This window comes from Callorhinchus milii, unplaced genomic scaffold (genome assembly GCF_018977255.1).
Source record: "Callorhinchus milii isolate IMCB2004 unplaced genomic scaffold, IMCB_Cmil_1.0 Scaffold8, whole genome shotgun sequence".
In the NCBI taxonomy this organism is placed as follows: Eukaryota; Metazoa; Chordata; class Chondrichthyes; order Chimaeriformes; family Callorhinchidae; genus Callorhinchus; species Callorhinchus milii.
In genome coordinates, this window is record NW_024704749.1 from 3811312 (window position 1) to 3831179 (window position 19868).

Consider the following 19868-nt stretch of genomic DNA (forward strand, 5'->3'; position numbering starts at 1 on the left):
AGCATATGTGAGTATGAGTGTGTATGTGTGTGAGTGTGTATGTATGTGAGTGTGTGTGCATGTGTGAGTATGTGTGTGTATGTATGTGAGTGTGTATGTATGAGTGAGTATGTGTGTGTATGTGAGTGAGTGTGTGTGAATGTGTGTATGAGTATGTGTGTGTATGTGAATATGTGTCTGTGTGTGAGTGTATATATGTGTGAGTGTGTGTATGTGTGTGAGCATGTGGATGAGTATGTGAGTGTTTGTGTATGTGTGAGTGTGTATGTCTGTGTGTAAGTGTGTGTATCTGTGTATGTATGTCTGTGTGTGTGTATCTGTGTATGTCTGTGTGTGTATGTCTGTGTGTGAGTGTTTGTAAGTGTGTGTATGTCTGTGTGCATGTGTGAGTGTGTATGTCTGTGTGTGAGTGTAAGTGTGTGAGTGTATGTCTGTGTGTATGTGTAAGTGTGCGTGTGTATGTAAGTGTGTTAATGTCTGTGTGTGAGTGTAAGTGTGTGTCTGTGTGTGAGTGTATGTCTGTGTGTATGTAGGTGTGTGTGTGTGTCTGTGTGTGAGTGTATGTCTGTGTGTATGTAAGTGTGTGTGTGTCTGTGTGTGTGTATGTCTGTGTGTATGTAAGTGTGTGTGTGTGTCTGTGTGTATGTAATTATGTGTGAGTGTATGTGTGTGAGTGGGTGTCTGTGTATGTAAGTGTGTGTGTGTGTCTGTCTGAGTGTATGTAAGTGTGTGAGTGTGTGAGAGTGTCTGTGTGTGTGTGTGAGAGGGTGTCTGTCTGTCTGTCTGTGTGTAAGAGGATGTCTGTGTGTGTATATCTGTGTGTGAGTGTGAGAGGGTGTCTGTGTGTGTATATCTGTGTATATCTGTGTGTGAGTGTGTGAGAGGGTGTCTGTGTGTGTATATCTGTGTGTGTGTGAGAGGGTGTCTGTGTGTGTACATCTGTGTGTGTGTGTGTGAGTGTGTGAGAGGGTGTCTGTGTGTGTATATCTGTGTGTGAGAGGGTGTCTGTGTGTGTGTGTATATCTGTGTGTGAGTGTGTCTGTGTGTGAGAGGGTGTCTGTGTGTGTGTGTATATCTGTGTGTGAGTGTGTCTGTGTGTGAGAGGGTGTCTGTGTGTGAGTGTGTGAGAGGGTGTCTGTGTGTGTGTGTATATCTGTGTGTGTGAGTGTGTCTGTGTGTGTGTCTTCCCCCCACTCCCTCACTGTGGGCGGTGCCCACGCGTTTATTGACCAATCACAGAGGACGGCTGCCGTTGGTTACATTATGCGGACCAATGAGCGGACAGCGTTCAGAGCGTCACACCCACCGCCCCGCGATTCAAACCGCGCAGAGGGCGGGAAACAGGAGAGAGGGAGAGAGAGAGAGAGGGGGAGAGAGAGAAGGGGAGAGGGACAGAGAGAGAGGGGGAGAGGGACAGAGAGGGAGAGAGAGGGGGAGAGGGACAGAGAGAGAGGAGAGAGAGAGGGGGGAGAGGGACAGAGAGAGAGGAGAGAGAGAGAGGGACAGAGAGAGAGGGGGAGAGGGACAGAGAGAGGAGAGAGAGAGGGACAGAGAGGGGGAGAGGGACAGAGAGAGAGGAGAGAGAGAGAGGGGGAGAGGGACAGAGAGAGAGAGAGGGGGAGAGAGAGGGGGGGGGGGGGGGGGGAGAGGGACAGAGAGAGAGAGACGCCATGGGGAGAGGGACAGAGAGAGAGAGAGAGACAGAAAGGAGAGAGAGAAACAGGGAGAGAAAAGAGAGAGAGAAAGGAGAGAGAGACAGAGAGAAAGGGGAGAGAGGAGTGAGACAGAGTGAGTGAGTGTGGAGGGAATAACACAGAGGGAGAGAGACTAATAGAGAGAGAGGGAGGGAGGGAGGGGGAGAAGCCCGGGGAGCAGAGGGCAGGTCAGGGTGGGGGTGACACAGGAGACGTGGGCCTGGGGGTGGGGGACAATCCAGGACCAGCAGCTGGAGCCACAGCAGTGAAGCAGAGGCTGGGGCTGGGGTGGGGCTGGGAGGCCCCCAACAGGTAACCAACCGACTGTGAGTTGGCAAAATGTGGGTCTGGGCTGAGCCCCACACAGTGTGATGATGATGATGATGATGATGATGATAATAATAATCCTCGCATTTGATATAGCGCTTTTCACGTCGGGAGAGGACGTCCCAAAGCGCTTCACAGAACACACTGTAAAGTGAATTGACTGTATATTTGTGGGCGAACGCGGCGGCCGATTGCGCACAGCAATGTCCCACAAACAGTCGTGGATTGAAAATGATCGATTTATTATTGTTTTGGGTTTTGGAGGGATTATTATTAGGCTCTGTGTGGAGTAAGGAAACTTGCCCAAGGTTTCGCCCTCTGCCGGGAATTGAACTCAGGTCTCTCACTTGCAAAGCGAGTGCTCTAACCACTGAGCTACAGGACTCCACTTCCTGGCTTCCACTCGGGCTGTTTTCCCAGTTCCTTTCAGACGTGTATAAAATACCTTGTTGGTATATATTCACGTGGAACCATGGCTTAAAAGATGTTTTAAAGATGTTCCTTTAGATTCACTTAAACGAGAATCACCGCAAGGAATACTACTACTACTACTACTAATAATGAATATAATAATAATAATTCTAATAACAATAATAATCCTTTGCGTTTGACACAGCGCGCCATCACGTCTGCGGGACGTCTCACAAAGGGTTTCGCAGGATATACCGTAAAGTGAAGGGACTGCATTTGTGGGCGAAACACGGTGGTTAATTGCACACAGCAGCGTCCCCACAAACAGTCGTGGATTGAAGTGATCAGTTTATTATTATACTTATTTATTTTCTTGAGGGATTATTATCAGCCGCGTGGAGTAAGGAAACTTGCCCAACGTTTGGCCCTGACACGCATCGACCCCAGGCCTCTCGCTTGCGAGTCGTGTGCTCTTAACCACTGAGCTACAGGATTCCGGAAGGAAGGAAGTCATTACGCCCAGCCTTGTCTGCGCTGGTTGCTGCTCATTTTCCTAGTGGAACCAGGACCCCATTTACAGTAAAACTTACATAATTCTGATCGGTGTATAATAATAATCCTGGCATTTGATACAACAACAACAACAAGATTCCATTTATAAAGCGCCTTTCACGTCAGGAGGACGTCCCAAGGCGCTGCACAGTTGGGTCATGACCCGAGCAGGGGGGAAATGGTCAGGGTGAGGGGAGGAAGGGAGGGAGCGAGGAGGGGGAAATGGTCAGGGTGAGGGGAGGGGAGGGAGCGAGGAGGGGGGAAATGGTCAGGGTGAGGGGAGGGAAGGGAGGGAGCGAGGAGGGGGGAAATGGTCAGGGTGAGGGGGGGAAGGGAGGGAGCGAGGAGGGGGAAGAGAGTCGAGAGGGGAGCTGAAGGCTCGGTCAAAGAGAAAGGTTTTGAGACCGGCCTTGAAGGAGGAAAGGGAGGAAGCGGCGAAGGCACTGGGGGATGGAGTTCCAGAGCCTCGGGGCTGAGAGGCTGAAGGCCCGACCACCGATGGTAGGGCGGTTGGGGCGGGGGACGTGGAGCAGACCGGAGCCAGAGGAACGGAGGGTACGGGCAGGTAGGTAGGGGGATAGTAGGTTGGAGAGGTAGGAGGGAGCAAGGCCGTGAATGGCCTTGTAGGTGAGGATGAGGATCTTGAAATCAATCCTCTGGGGGATGGGGAGCCAGTGGAGGCGAGCGAGGGTGGGAGTGATGTGGTCCCGAAGCCTGGTGCGGGACAGTACACGAGCTGCAGAGTTCTGAATGACCTGCAGTGTGGAGGGAGGTGGCGGGAAGGCCGGCGAGGAGAGAGTTCCCATAGTCCAGCCTTGAGGTGACAAAGGCGTGAACCAGGGTTTCAGCAGCGTGAGGGGTGAGGTAGTGCCGTAGTCTGGCGATGTTCCGGAGGTGATGGAAGGCGGTGCCAGTTGTGGTGCGGATGTGAGGGAGAAAGGACAGCTCAGGGTCGAACAAAACGCCGAGGTTCCTGACTGGCTTTGAGAGGTGGAGAGTGCAGCCTTGGATGCTGATGGTGTCAGCGCCTGAGGTGCGGAGGCGCTGACGTGAGCCAATCAGGAGGGCCTCGGTTTTTCGCACGTTGAGCTGAAGAAAGTTGTCTCTCGTCCAGGACTCGATGTCGGACAGGCAGCTGTCAGGACATCGGTGGTCGTGGAGTTGAGAGTAGAGGAGGAAAGGTAGAGTTGGGTGTCATCCGCATACATGTGGAAGTTAACTCCATGTCTGCGGATGATGTCACCGAGGGGGAGCATATAGAGGGTGAAGAGGAGGGGACCGAGGACAGAGCCCTGAGGGACACCACATGAGACAGTGCGGGGGGTGGAGGAGAAGCCATTCGTCGAGACAAAGTGAAGACGGTGAGAAAGGTACGACCTAAACCACTCAAGGACAGTGCCTTGAAGGTTGAGGTGGGAGGACAAGCGGTGGAGTAGGATAGCGTGGTCGACCGTATCGAATGCTGCCGATAGGTCGAGGAGGACGAGGAGGCAGAGGGAGCCCTGGTCACAGATGGTCAGGATATCATTGGTGACCTTGACCAGGGCAGTTTCTGTGCTATGGGCAGCACGGAAACCTGACTGAAGGGGTTCGAAAAGAGAATGGGTGGAAAGGAAAGAGCGCCTTATCATGTCTTCGACACGTCTCAAAGCGCTTCACAGAATATACTGTAAAATGAAATGACTGTATATTTTGTGGTCGAAACGCGGGAGCCAATTGCGCGCAGCAGCGTCTCCACAAACAGCCGTGGGTTGAGCGAACAAATTATTATTTTTTGAAGCGATTCATACCCTGAAAAGAGATCCGCCAATCGACTAACAACCAGGTTTCTACTTACTCTCCGGACGCTACCATGTGCGAAAGGCGCTGCATAAATGCAAGTTGTTGTTGTTGTTACTGCTTGGTGAACAGGCGTGGCGGGCGAAGGTAACTTGCCCCGCCCAGGAATCAAACCCAGGGCCTCCAGCTTGCGAGACGAGAATAAATCACAGGATCACCCAAGTTGTCCATCTGCCCAAGTCATGTTCAAGAGTTTATATTGTATGCAAGTCTGACATAACTCATAGTTTGCATAAGTCATATTAAATGTATGGTCCCAACTGATGCAACTCGCGTGAGGTTTAATGTATGTCACATTTATCTCAGGAGGATGTCTCATAGCGCTTGACGAAGCTGGTTGGGTACTAGAGCTGGGGGTGGGAGGTAGGTGAGGTGCGGTGATGCAGGGAAAGATGACCTGAAGCGCGGTCAAAGAGGTATTTTAATACACAAAAAGATTTTGCCTTCAGCATTTATCCGAATCCTATTTTAAAATGTTCTTATGCACAGTCGTTTATGGCAAATAATCTCGGTATTCAATAATAAACGGGGAAGTAATAAATAACAGTAATAACCACAAATCTTCCACATAAGAATAAAATGATCACTCATGTTTGTTTTGTGGGGCAAAACATGGTTGTTTGAGGGACATTGCTGCGCGCAAGTTGACTGCCGTGTTTCATCTACAAAATACACAGTCACTCCACTGCACAGGATATCCTGCGAAGCGCTTTGAGACGTCTTGACGACGTGATAAGGCGCTATATCATGTAGTTATTGTTTGATAATTATTATTTTGTTGTTGGAGCCTGTTTATAATTATTATTATTAATCCTTGTTTTTGGTCAGGGTGTCTGATACACGAGGAAACCTCTCGCCCTGCTTAAGTGTATGCCCGTCAAACAGAGTTCCACATATGTACACATGTCCCTGTGTCTGACATGAATTGCACGCTCTCTCCTGGGAAGGATGCACTCTGCTTACCTAATCCCAGACAGTATTAAGCACAGAGAAGGCAGAGCCGAGGTTAGGGAACCCCACAGTTTGCTGGGGCACGTTGGTATAAAACAACAACAACAACAACAAGATTCCATTTATAGAGCGCCTTTCACGTCAGGAGGACGTCCCAAGGCGCTGCACAGTTGGGTCATGACCCGAGCAGTGGGGAAATGGTCAGGGTGAGGGGAGGGAAGGGAGGGAGAGAGGAGGGGGGAAATGGTCAGGGTGAGGGGAGGGAAGGGAGGGAGCGAGGAGGAGGAAGAGAGTCGAGAGGGAGCTGAAGGCACGGTCAAAGAGAAAGGTTTTGAGACCGGCCTTGAAGGAGGAAAGGGAGGAAGCGGCGAAGGCACTGGGGGATGGAGTTCCAGAGCCTCGGAGCTGAGAGGCTGAAGGCCCGACCACCGATGGTAGGGCGGTTGGGGCGGGGGACGTGGAGCAGACCGGAGCCAGAGGGTATAACTGCTGGAGTTTGACCAACAAAAGCTGCATAGCTTTACCACTGAGAGCACTGACTGGCAAAGGTCCCCACTGCGTGTCCTGCTAGGACCACGATACCCATGAGGGGTTTGGGTTTCAGGGCAAATAGGAGCCGAGTCAGTGACCGTCTGGGGGCACAATCTGCCCCACCAAATCCTACTGATGAGCCAGTCTGCAGCACCTTGAGGTCCTGTGGACCAGTCTGCCTCAGGCACCAGACTGACCAAGTCTGTCACAGAGGATTGATGTTCTGGTGCCAGTTCAGCATCAAGGATACCCCACATACGTCTCTTCCCCCTCCCAGAGAATAATCGCTAGTTCATCATTTGACATCCGACAAGCACAGGTCTGAGCCCGCACCGGGTGGATGAAACATTTTTTAAAAAGGAAAATCAACATTAATGCAGTACTATCCATTTGAAACACTTTTTAAAAAAATTGAAAATGGACGAACTCTAAATTGTCTAATCCCTAACATCAGTCTGATCAATCTTTCCTGTTCCTCCTCCGCTGACTCTGATGCGCTCTCTAATAATAATAATAATCCCTCCAAAACAAAACAATAATAAATTGGTCATTTTCAATCTACGACTGTTTGTGGGACATTGCTGTGCGCAATTGGCTGCCGCGTTCGCCCACAAATATACAGTCAATTCACTTTACAGTATATTCTGTGAAGCGCTTTGGGACGTCGAGACGACGTGAAAAGCGCTATATCAAATGCAAGGATTATTATTATTATTATTATTTCTATGATGGGGTAACCCCCAAACTCAATCCAATTCTCCAACTAAGGCCTAAATCAATTGTCTTGGACATATTCAATATTACTTTCTTGTTCTTGTTTCTCTTGCATTTCAGGAAACCGTGAAGAGATGTTGAAGTTTAAATATGGAGCGCGTGGGGCTGTGGAGACCGGAGCAGTGGAACCAATCACCAGCCGTTATTCCAGACTCAACCTCCTGTTCCAGGTCAGTGGGTCAGTCTCGGGGCTTTGATCAGCTGGAAGGGAATAACGTTATGGGATATAGTACGTAGGTAGTTTGGGATATATGTGCAGGCGACCGCCAGGAAGGTGGAAGGCGAACGAGATGGACCTTGGTTGTTTTTTGGCCTGGCCTTTCTTATGTTCTTATGAAGGGTCACACAACCGTGATTGACAGCTGTCAGAGCCTCAGGAGAGGCTGGTGTAAGAAAGCTGGTATTTGAGAGAAGGAGATTGACTTGAATAAAGGAATTCTTATTCTGCTGCACACTCTCCCTCAATCCCTCTGCCTCGCCCCCCCCCCCACCCTCCACACTCTCCCCTTTTTCAAGTACCGCCTGAAAACCTTCCTTTTCGACCGTGTTTACTGTCACCTCCCCCCCCCCCCACCCCCGGCTCGGAATCAGGCTCCGCCACTGTTAAGCGCTCTGAGACGCTATCCTGTGTGGAGGACGCTGTATAAGTGCAAGTTGTTGTTGTTATGCCTAAGGTGTGTAAGCACAAGCGTATCCTGGTTACATGCGAGTAAGATAAATGCACGACCACCTTGTCTTACTGTACGGTTTGCGTTACACGAGTGAAGTGGCCGGTACTTTGCTCGGCGACTGGACCTGACTTTTGCTGTGTTCCATACACAGGGGAAGATGCCCTTCGTGAACATGATGCAGCAGTCTCGCTGCCCGCTGACCAGAGAGGGGATACTTAACGCACTCTTTGTTCTTTTCGACGAATGCAACAAGCCTGAGATGATGAGGATTAAACACGCGGCAAATTTTGTGAAGAAGTGTAAGCGATGTAACCATTTAAAAAATATATGTATATGATATATTTATCAAAATATATACATATATAATATTAAAAAAATGTAACGCCGAAACCCTCCACAACACAGTTACCTTTGTATAGCGCCTCTCACGTCAGCAGGACGTCCCAAGGCGCTGGACGGTCACTGTTTCACCTACGCGTGGAAATTCCTGAGATAGATTGTTGGAATAGAATGAGCATTCTCTCTCTCTCTCTCTCTCTCTCTCTCTCTCTCTCCCTGTCTTTCTCCCTGCTTACTTAATTCCATAAAGTTTGGGGCGCAGGTTGGTGAGAGTCAAGGGTTGGGGACCCCAGAGTGGTGGATGCATTGTGAGAGGGTCTGACTGATTCCCTCTGTTGTACAGAACACGAAGGCTAAAACCTGAGAGTGTATTATGTTCTCCGTTCCCCTGCGTGTAACACTGATGTGTTGGAGGCTGAACTCAGCAGGGTTTCCTTCGCTGAGTGCTTCTGGTCGACAACGGAGTCACACGTAGCTTTTGTTACAGAAAGAAAAGGAGAAAAGAATCAATTAAAAGGAGCAAAACCGACTGAAGTGGCGTAATCTGCTGATCTGTGTGACTGCTATTCAGAGAGATAGCTTTCAACTCTTGGCATTTTCCATTTGCACTCCAGTTGTGTTGTAATGGTCTGTTACAGTTGATTGGAGACAACCAGTGAGTAGCTGGTAGCCAGTGAATGACTAACATGCCATTGGAAATTATATAATCTAATAATAATAATGCTTTCATTGATATATGCAAGAATTATTATTGCGTCGTCGAGACGTCTTAAAGCGCTTTACACAATATACTATAAAGTGAATTGCATTTGTGGGCAAAACACGGCAGCCAATTGCGCCCCCACAGCGCCCCACAAGCAGTCGTGGGTTGAAGTGACCAAATTATTTATTTTTAAAATTTAGTTTGAAGGAATTATTTGTTAGCCCCAGAAAAGTGATCCGCCAGTCGACTAACAACTGGGTTCCTACTTACCGCTAGGTAAACAGAGGCGTGTGTGGAGTAAGGAAGCTTGCCCAGTGTTTTGCTCCGCCCGAGAATCGAACCCAGGTCTCTCCCTTGCGAGGCAAGGCGGCAAGTTCTGTTCCTGATTGCCCTTCAGATCAAACGTTAAGCTCAGATCCTTTTACCGAAGGAGGCCATTCGGCCCATTGAACCAGCTCTGAGTCTCAGAGCAAGATATCCATTCGATCCGACTGCCTTGCCTTATCCCCACACCCCTTCAAGCCTCTCCCATGTACCTGTCCGCTTCCCTCTTGAAACGCACAATAGACTCTGTCTCCAGCACATTACTTGGCTTGGTATTCCACATCCCAACAATGAACGGTCGGTGGAGGGGGTGGGGGGGAAATAAAACAATCCCCTAAACTCTCCGATCGTTTTTTGTGACTAACATTTGACTGCGGCCCCTAATCACTGACTCCGCTACCAGTGGAAGTAGCACTCTGTGGGACGTTAGTTACTGTGTGCAAATTGGCTGCCACGTTGGCCAACAGAATACGCAGTCACTACAATTTACTGCCAACCAGTCAGTCGGTCAAACGCAACAAGGCTTGTCCAAATCCTGGGAAGTGATTCGAGATGCTCAACGAGGCATTGTATCAAATACAAGGATTATTATTATTATTATTATTTCTGCGTACTCCATAGTCTGCAGCACTGCCTATTTTGGACACGCTGCTGCGACTCGCGAATTGTTGCACGGCCGCAAGCTAACGGCACGCAAAGGCGATTTAAAGATCGCCACAGAGTTGGTTTGTGTGTGTGGGAGTATGAGTTTTTGGAAGGAGAATAGCATGGAATCGAACCAATGAGAGATCAAACAGAATATGCTAGAATCTGCCTGAGTGGGTGTTCGCTTTCTCTCTCTCTCTCTCTGTCGCTCGCTCGCTCGCTCGCTCTCCTATCTCTCTCTCGCTCGCTTTCTCTCTCTCTCTCTCGCTCTCTCCCACACAGACAGTGATGCAACAGTGAGAGGCTATGTGCATGTGTGACACACAGAGAGAGAGAGAGAGAGGGAGAGAGAAAGCTTCCTCATTCACACCTCCGGATTGTGCTGTGAAAGGAGGGGGTGAAAGGAATAATCCGTCCCCTGACACTCAATCCCTGGCATTCTCCTGTACGCTGTCCAGCCTGCGTCTCTCCCAGGGTCTCGGAGTTTGGGAAATTTGTGATGTTCACCACAGGTAACCCTTTGGATGAGCCTTGTTGTTTTTGGCTGGGTGGCCGGCTGGGTGGGTGGCTGGGTGGCCGGCTGGGTGGCCGGCTGGGTGGGTGGGTGGCTGGCTGGGTGGCCGGATGGGTGGGTGGCCGGCTGGGTGGGTGGCTGGCTGGGTGGCCGGATGGGTGGCTGGGTGGCCGGCTGGGTGGCTGGGTGGGTGGCTGGGTGGGTAGCTGGGTGGCTGCTCGGGTGACCCTCACACACCGTTCCTTTCCCTTCGCAGACAGAGATGCCGTGACCGAGTTGCGGGAGCTGCAACCCGATGCCGGGGACTTTGAGGTGCGGAGTGTGATTGGCCGAGGCCATTTCGCGGAGGTGCAGGTGGTGAGAGAGAAGGCCACCGGCGATGTTTACGCCATGAAAGTCATGCACAAACAGGCGCTGATCGCACAGGACAACGTGAGTCACGTCCCCTACCGGACAGGACAGGACGGGGCTGGGGGTGGTGGTCAGGGGGGAGTGGTGGGGCGGTGGGGGTGGGGGGTGTGGAAACCTTTTCCTACTTGTATGTGTCAAGCGCTCTGAGACGCTCTACCCTGCGTGGGGAGCACCCTAAATTCAAGCTGTTTGTGGTGGTGGTGTCCGTGTCCAGCTGATTCCAGGGCTCACTGCGTCCGTGTGTCTGTATCCAGCTGTTTGTCAGCCTTACTCCGATACCTCCCCCCCCTCTACCCCCCCCCCCCCCCCCCAACCAGGCAGTAGGTCCCATCTGCTGAGCCCCTGATCTGAGCTGCTGCTGTGGAGCACTGACCACCCTCTCCGCAGAGAGAGCGAGCGAGAGAGCGAGCGAGAGAGAGAGAAAGAGAGACGGGTGGGAGGATGAGGGGGAGAGGGTGATGGAGTAGAGAGAGTTTGAGCAATATTCGGAGAGAGTTAGAATGAGAGAGAGAGAGAGAGGCAGACGACAGTATGTTGCTCCTGCTGCTTCCTTATGTTCGAACACCACTAACATCAGGCTTTCCCCGTCTGGTTAACTACAAGTAATTGCACTGATCAGGGAGATCTGTAGGGGTGACATGGAGGAACGGTGATGTTAACGTGTATTTTTCTTTCTGGATGTTGGAAGCGTTTATACTTCCTCTGGAATGTAATGGTTATACGTTGTATCTGCTCTCGGTCACCTCCTCCATTGCCCCCCCTCACCCGGCTCGGTTGTCAGGCTCCGCCACTGATAAGCGCTCCGAGACCCTGCCCCACATCACGGGCATTTTATAAACGCAAATTGTTGTTGTGTATGTGTGGTATATGAATTACCGATTGGAAAATTGGCTCGCGTGTGAGTCTGTGTGTGTGTGTGAGTCTGTGCGTGTGAGTCTGTGTGAGTCTGTGTGTGTGAGTCTGTGTGTGTGTAAATGCGTGTGTGTGAGAGTCTGTCTCTGTGTGTGAGTCTCTGTGTGTGAGTCTGTGTCTGTAGGTGCGTGTGTGTGAGAGTCTGTCTCTGTGTGTGAGTCTCTGTGTGTGAGTCTGTGTCTGTAGGTGCGTGTGTGTGAGAGTCTGTCTCTGTGTGTGAGTCTCTGTGTGTGAGTCTGTGTCTGTAGGTGCGTGTGTGTGAGTCTGTGGGTGTGTGTGTGTGAGTCTGTGTGCGTGAGTCTGTATGTGTTTGTGGTGCAGTACATTTGCACGGTCCTATTTGCCTCTTCGACGGTGCCTTCGGTCACCTTCCCACCCCTACCCTCCCTGCCCTCCACCCCTCCTGATCCCAACCACCAGCTCGGGTGCAGATCCCTGACTGCCCAGCGCCTGAGGACGTCCTCGTGACATGAAAGGCGCTGCGCAAATGTAAGTTGTCGTCGTTGTTCAGAGCCCGTGTGCTCAGCTGTGGTTGCAGTTTCCCGGCTTCACCCAGTCGGGTCTTGTCTCTCTCGTTGGCAGGTGGCTTGCTTTGAGGAGGAATGCAGCATTCTGTCACGCAGCACCAGTTCCTGGCTTCCCTCGCTACAGTATGCGTTTCAAGACAACACTCACCTCTTCCTGGTGAGTAGGGGGTTGGCAACAATGGGTGACACAGCTGGAGGGGAGGACGTGAAGTGTGGGGAGGGGGGGGAAAACAGGGGCGGGGGGGAATGATACCCTTCTGGAAAGTGTACACATGTGAGCAGGACAGGAGTTTGACCTGATTACAGCAAAACTGGCATCGGTCGGAACCACTACATTTTACAGGACTTGCGCAAAACCTGACTTGCAGGCAAACTTGTGTAAGTCGTCCCAAGTCTGATTCGATCAATAATCTACCCTGTGAGTTTGTAAATCAACGCGGCCGGTAAGTGTGGGCGTAAAGGAGGAGAGAGGAGCGAGTTAGGTGATTAATACGACTCGCGCAAAGAAATCTAAGTGGTTTTGATAGGAAACTGAATGGGACTCAGGTGCAGGTACGACTTATGCGATTGTACGGTTTATAAAGGTGAGACTCGTGTCTGGTCAACACTTTTTGCCTGGACTGACTTCCAGGGAATCATCTGGTGGGTGGAGGTGCTGATCCGGGTTCAGCGTGACTCCGTGCTTTGAGCAGAGCCGAAGTACCTCTGCCGTGGCTGGTTGAGGGACGCCACTGCGCGCACCTCCGCTTACAAAACTCACGCAGTCATGCACTTCACGGTAAATCCTGTGAAGTGCTTTGAGACGTCCACTCGAGGTGAAAGGCTCTGTATCGAACGGGAGGATTAATCCGCTCTGCCCGACGCTAGCGCGGCTTAAACAATTTCCTTTCCCGTCGCTCGCTCTACTGCCCCCCAAGAATGTGGATGGGGGTGTGATGGGGTGGGGGGATCAATCTGGCATTTGCCACGAGCTGAAAAATAAATTGCAATGAACGTCTCGAGAGATGTAACCCACCAGAAAGTAAAGCCTCCCTTTGTCTCCTTGATGACGTGATGGATTAGCGAGCAGTCTGATTGCACAAGTGAACCCCAGGTCAACGCTTCAGACGGTGGGAACAAGAGGGATTGCCGTTTAGATTTCTGGAGGCCAATTTCAAGTCAGAAGTTTTTCTTTAGGCAGAAGAAGTTTTTCCGTTGACAGGAACAGATTGTAAGGAAATGGGGTGGGGTTGAGGCCGGGACACCGGATTCATTTAAAGAGCAGCTCGGTGTTGCAATGGGGTCGTGGGGGTAACCCGCATGGGCCCTGTAGTTATTTTAATCTTGGGATCGCTGTGAGTGGAATAAACATGCGGTATTTTTAAACGGACGAGGGGAATAGAGCCTTTTAACTAGCGAACGCTTTTCTTGTGTGTTTCTTTTTAAGCCGCACTGAGATAGTCTGAAGGGCCCCGGGTTTTTAATTGGATGTAAATACATAATTCACTGCGGGAGTGGGTGTGCGTGGAAAATCTAGTTACTTAAAAACCCACTTCGGGTTGTCAGATGTTATTATTTAATTGATCGGCCGTGTCAGGTTGTCACGTGCGATGAAAACGTGGCATACAGTGGCCGCTCGCAAGCCTGTGCCAACGCACAAGCGTTTAAGCTCAACAGCTACACATGATGGGTTTGCAAATTGGGTCCGTATTTGATTAGAACAACAGGCGCACTGTGGGTTTTCTGCCACGAGATGTCACTCGTGTTCTTTTTAAATTGATGCGCGTTCTCTCTCTCTCTCTCTCTCTCTCTCTCGCTTTCTCTCTAACCTGTTTGGAGTGAGTGAGTATAACGTGGGGAGGAATTTCACCTGGGTCTAGATTTAAACGGTGCAGAATTTGGGAGCTTGTTAAATTCAGTCGTTTTTTTTTAAAAACAAAACAAACAAAAAAATAAGCCAAGAATAATTTGGTCACTTCAATCCACGACTGTTTGTGGGGACGCTGCCGTGCGCAATTGGCTGCCGCGTTTCGCCCACAAATATACGGTCAATTCACTTTACAGTATATTCTGTGAAGCCCTTTGAGACTTTAGAAGACGTGAAAAGCGCCATATCAAATACACGGATTTTTGTTATTATTATTTACTTTGTCAGTGGTTTTATGCGGTTCCTGAAAAGCAACTTGCAGAGAACTGGCTTCAGAAATGAGCCCGAATTTTAAAAAATTGCCCAAATCCAGCTCTGCAATGCTACATTAAAATGCGTTAAACCAAATTCCCGTATGTGGCTGTTCAGGTGGATGTGAAGGATCAAATGCAAAATACAGTCACTTATATAATGATTCCTGTGAATTATTCGCCCAGACCGTGACAGGAGTGATTTTACGTGGAAACACTATTAATAATTAGTACTAGCTGTGGATTTCGGGTGATTGACTGTTTACTTTGGTCTGATTTTAAAATAAAACTGTGCTACACGCGCGCACATACACACATGCGCACACGCAAGCAAGCACGCAAACACACACGCATACACAGCTTGCCCGGTGGCATTGACGTGCAGAGCCTGTGCCGACGTGGTATTCTCTTTTGCTCCCCAGGTGATGGAGTATCAGCCGGGAGGCGACCTGATGGCGCTGCTCAATCGCTACGAAGACCAGTTTGACGAGAGCACGGCCCAGTTCTATTTGGCCGAGTTGGTCCTGGCCATTCACAGTGTCCACCAGATGGGTTACGTTCACAGGTTAGCGTCCATGGGATAGCCCCGGCTCTGTGAATCCACTGTAAATAAGGACCGGCAGCTCAGGTTTAACGTCTCATACGAAAGATGGCACCTCCAATGATGCAGTTCTCCCCCCCCCCCCCCCCCACCCCGACACTGTATTGGATTGTCGGCACGGGCAGAATCCCATTTGGGGATAACTTTTACCAAGACTTACTCCATTTCTGTAGCGTTTCTGAACGGCTAGGATGTTGGCGAGTGCCGGGAGCTCAGGTGCTGGGGACAGGGCTTAGTGGGGGAATCGCTTCATGATTTATCTGAACACTTTGTTCTGTTCCGACAACCGAACTGAATGTATCTCAGGCCGTGCAGCAATGCTCCAACGCGCAGCTCCTCTCCTTTGGGTCAGAAGGTTGCGAGGTCAAGACCCACGGCGGGACTTGCGCTCGTAGCTACGGCTGACGCTCAGCAGCTCTGGGTCAAAGCTTAACTATCTGACGTGCCCGACCTTCAGATGAGACTCTTACCAGCGGTCACGCCTGCCTTGTTTTGTCAAGTCAGAAGATCTCATTACCTTGCCAAGAGAACGGAGTCTCTCCCGGTTTCTCTTCCCTCGCCAACAATCCTCCAGATAAATTGGTCATTCACCTTCTGTTTTGTATGGATCTCGCTTTGCGCAAATTGGTTGCTGCGTTTTCCTACAAAAACAGTCATTACATTTGACAGTAATTGCCTGTGAAGCTCGCGTGAGACTCTTTGGATTAAGATGCTGCAAAAACAGGATCTATTTCTCTAGATTATCAGTTCTGCTGTTTTCTTGTCCAAACAGTCTTGCGATAACTCCATCTGACTAAAGTAGCAGTAAGAAATCAGGAAAAGAGTTACTTTAACTAATGCGAGTTCCTGACGTACGTTTCAGATTTAGTATCCGCTCTTTTCTTTAATTGAACCTTGTAAACGATTCATTTTTAATGAGCGTCCATTTTGCCCACAAAATGCACAGTCAATCTACTTTACAGTTGGCCACCGCGAAGGGTTTCGAGACGTCTGGATGACGTGATAAGGTGCTATATCAAATGCAAAAATTATTACTATTATTGTATGAATCTGAACTAAACTGCTGCTTTGTTTTTGTAATCAATCTATAAAAATCACAGGCTATTGTTAAATCAATTGAGTTTATATCCCCAGAAATCACACTCAGGCTATATAGTGCTCTGGGGAACAGTATTCCATGCCTAGAATACTGTAAAAATTTCTGGTCAGTGATAAAGCGTAATATCAAATGCAAGGATTATTATTATTAATTAACGACTGGAACTAGTTGTCAGGGAGGGACACCGGGACTTTAAAAAACAGCTTGACACTGTGATGGGATTCGAGATGGATGTTCTTGAAGGCTAAAGTGCCTTGTTCATTGAAACTAATCTTGTGATCTTATGAGTAGTTGATTTTTATGATGCATCTTCCATCAGTTGGCTGCCTCGTTTCACCTGTAAAATACACGGTCAATATATTCCGTGAGGCCGTTTTTAGATGCGTCTCAACAACGTGACAAGGCTCGATCTCAAATGCAAGGATTATTATTATTATTATTATCTTTTCTACATGCCACTCAGTCTCATGCACCCTTTCTTCCAAAGTATAGTATTAGAAGGTAATTAGTTACAAAAGCCGTCACTAATACAAACCCTACATGACTGGGATCGAATGGATGTTTTTCTTGCCAAAGTGTGACGGTTCGGCTATTGCAGGGTGAAGACATGATTTTTTGTCCCCTCTCCTCGCAGAGATCTCAAACCCGACAATGTCCTTATCGACCGCACAGGACACATCAAGTTGGGAGATTTCGGATCCTCGGCCAAACTCACGGCAGATAAAACGGTGAGCTGAGGGTTTTGTGCTCTGAGCGCAGCTCGGCGGCAATATTTTCCAACCGAGGTCCCGCCTGCCTGTTCAGGCGCTCGTGAAAGATCCCGGGACACGACTCTGAAAGACGAGGGAGTTTCTCCCAGCGTCCTGCCAACAATCCCTCCGGATAAAATTGGTGACTCGCTCCACGGCTGTTGGTGGGAAATTGCGTACGCAAATTGGCTGCTGTGTTTGCCTAGAAAATACAGTCACTACTCTCCTCGTTAAACTCCTGCAGATGTTCTTTTGACGTGAAAGGCGCTGTGTGGAATGCAGAGATTATTATCATTACTTTTTAATGCGGCGTCTTGGTTTAACTCAGGGGATTTATTTATTTTAAGTGCGACTCTAGCACGCGATCAGTGGCCCTGTTCCTGTTGCTGGCTTGTGTTGCTGTGGCAATGTTAAGAATGCAGTCAAATTGTTCAGATCCTTCCCCCTGATGTGTTGCACAACGCAGTTTGCACACTTAACCCACTCGCTGCAGTGATTAACCAGTATTTACCCGCAGGTAGTTGTGGTCACTGTTACCTTAAGTAACACCATTTACGCGAAATGCTAGTTTCCGGCCTCCTGCTTGTCCCCCTCGACCCCTCCTCGCTCCACCATCGGCGGCCGCGCTTTCAGCCGCTACGCCCCGAAGCTTGAGTACTCTTCTCCCAATCCCTCCACATCGTCCCCCCTCCTTCCCCTCTTTTAGATCACGACTGAAGACCTTCTTCTTCGACCGTGCTCAGCGATGGGCTCTGCCACTGTTAAAGCGCTCTGAGGCACTGCCCCGTGTTCAATGGCGCCAGATAAATCCAGGTTGTTGTTGTTTCTCAGTGAGTTGTAATCGCCGAGCTTTCTGTGTCTCCCGCTCTGTGTATAACAGGTGAACTCAAAGCTGCCGTTAGTTGCCCCGGATTTCATGGCCCCCGAGGTCCTGACGGCTCTGAACGCCGATGGAACCTGCACGTACGGTGTGGAGTGCGACTGGTGGTCGCTGGGAGTCATCGCTTACGAAATGATTTACGGGAAGTCCCCGTTTGTGGAGGGAACGGCTGCCAAAACCTTCAATAACATCATGAACTTCCAGGTTTGTCTGTTACCGACTCGTCCACTCCATCCACCTGCTCAGCGGGCTCTGGCCTGCTTCGTGGCCCCCCTACCCCCCCGCTTTGTGTGTCATTGTGAGGTGAATGGTGTATTTCCATGCGAGGATTATTTACTGTACAGAGCAGTGACTGCAGTGTGTAGGTGGGATACTTCGCTTTGCAATTGGATAATTGGATGCGTCGGTCACTTCATCTACTCAGTCTCTTACGTCCTGTATCTTAAGTCCGAGTTGCTCCCCATCGCAGAGATTCCTGAAGTTTCCGGAGGAGCCGAAGGTCAGTAAGGAGTTCCTGGACCTGGTGCAGAGCCTGCTGAGTGGGGCCAAGGAGCGTCTGGACTACGAGGGACTGATCTGCCATCCGTTCTTTACAAACATCGACTGGAACAACATCAGACAAGGTACGTCAGTCAGCACTGGCGGGGAGGGGTGGGTGGGTGGGTGGGAGGGTGTGGATCTGTCTGCCCAGTGGCTCTGCAGCACTGCATAACTGCCCAGCACCTTGGGACGTCCTCCCGACGTGAAAGGCGCTGTGCAAAAGCCATTTTGCATTGTATTTTCTATTGTATTTGGGCACTGAAGTTGCCTCAGTTTGGAAGTTCTGCAAAGTTTTTTTTTTGACAGGGCTACTCATGTTAAGTTGGATTCTCACTCGGCTCCTGTTAACCCTACAAGCCAAAGCCAGGCTTATCAGAATGCTTTCAATGGCGAGGTATCGTTTCGCCCACATACTAATACTACTTACTATACTAATAATAGAAAATACAGTCACTGCACCTCACAGTGTATCCTGTGAAGCGCTTCGAGATGTCTCGGAGACGTGATAAGGGGCTGCATCAAATGCAAGGATGATGATTATTATTATTATTACTATTAGTATTGAAGTACTTGGCTTTAAGCTGATTGAAATCCAGCCGTGGCTGAATGCACACACCCTTCGTGCGCCCGTTGTGCGGGGGCGGGGGGGGATAACACGTGCGGGATTCTGCCTGGTTCGGACGCTCTTGAGCAAGGTGACGGGTTTGCGTACGTACCAGACGCCCGGCTGACCGCAGAGGGGATGACTTGGCGTATTGATTTTGACGCAGTGTTGACACTGGCCAAATAGTCTCTGTGACGTGGAGCCCTCGCTCTCTCTCTTTCCACAGCACTTCCCAAATAATCTAAACGTGCCGTGCGGTGTGATTGATCGTTCTGGTGCCCCTGAAGATTAATGTTTCATAGGTGTAAAGGAGCTTTGGTAATTGAACCCATACATTATGGTCACCGGGGCGTTTGGGAAATGAAGGTAGAGCAGTGCTGGGAGGTGCGAGCCGTAAAACTAATCACGAAATGTCTGGACAGAAGAGTTCGGTCGATTTATTTTAAGGATGTCAAAGATCAGCAGAGAACCCGCGATTTAGGGATTAGTCGAGGTTGTAAGACAGCCGGCAGTTCAAGGGGCTGAACTGGATTCGGCGCAGCCTCTGCCTTTGACGTCCGCAGTGAACGGGTCATTTGGGAAATTGGACAGTGAGAGAGTCATGTGAAAAAAAAATGTGCGTTCTTTTGGAAATTCTACCAAATGGTCCCGACTTAATGGCAATCGGTTTCTCCTGTTATTGCGCTGAATGCAGGTAAGAGAAGCCACGTGAATGTGGGCAATGGGGCTGCTGTCCTTTTAAGGCTTTGCCACGAACCCACCTAATTGTCTCATCGTTTGATGTTGCTCCCCTGGGCCGCCGTCTTCAGGTCATCTGCACCAGTCGCGCTGTTAATGTTGCTCCTCCGTGCACATGCTCGATTAGCTTTGAAGAGCCTTCCTTTCACCACCGGCTTCAGGTGCCGTGAGCTCCAGGAAACCAGCCTCAGCTGCAGCCATCACCAGTCTCTGGTGTCTCCTTTAGACCGTAATCATCTCAATCTGTCAATTCCACTCGTGCCTTCGGGAGGGTTCATAGGAACAGACACTTGAAGCTGTCGTTCTTAAGGTAGAGCACAGGAAACAGGAGCCGGATTATGCATTACATACATTGGCATTTAAGTGCAGATGGCC

General features: G+C 49.8%; 1 protein-coding gene across 3 annotated transcripts in view; it reads left to right on the forward strand.

The window, feature by feature from the left end:
• The first annotated feature begins 1889 nt into the window (after window positions 1-1889).
• The window catches only part of LOC103189866 (citron Rho-interacting kinase), an 80739-nt gene continuing 62760 nt past the window's right edge, over window positions 1890-19868 (forward strand). Inside the window, exons 1-9 of one of the 3 annotated variants that reach the window (XM_042337477.1) lie at window positions 1890-2020; window positions 7140-7249; window positions 7902-8049; window positions 10532-10707; window positions 12181-12282; window positions 14705-14847; window positions 16617-16710; window positions 17612-17815; window positions 18081-18234. In XM_042337477.1, coding sequence (XP_042193411.1) covers window positions 7154-7249; window positions 7902-8049; window positions 10532-10707; window positions 12181-12282; window positions 14705-14847; window positions 16617-16710; window positions 17612-17815; window positions 18081-18234 — 1117 coding nt within the window. In that variant the 5' untranslated portion in view covers window positions 1890-2020; window positions 7140-7153. Of the gene's footprint in view, window positions 2021-7139; window positions 7250-7901; window positions 8050-10531; window positions 10708-12180; window positions 12283-14704; window positions 14848-16614; window positions 16711-17611; window positions 17816-18080; window positions 18235-19868 lie in introns of those variants that run through there. The other 2 variants (XM_042337476.1, XM_042337475.1) reach the window with 2 other exon arrangements.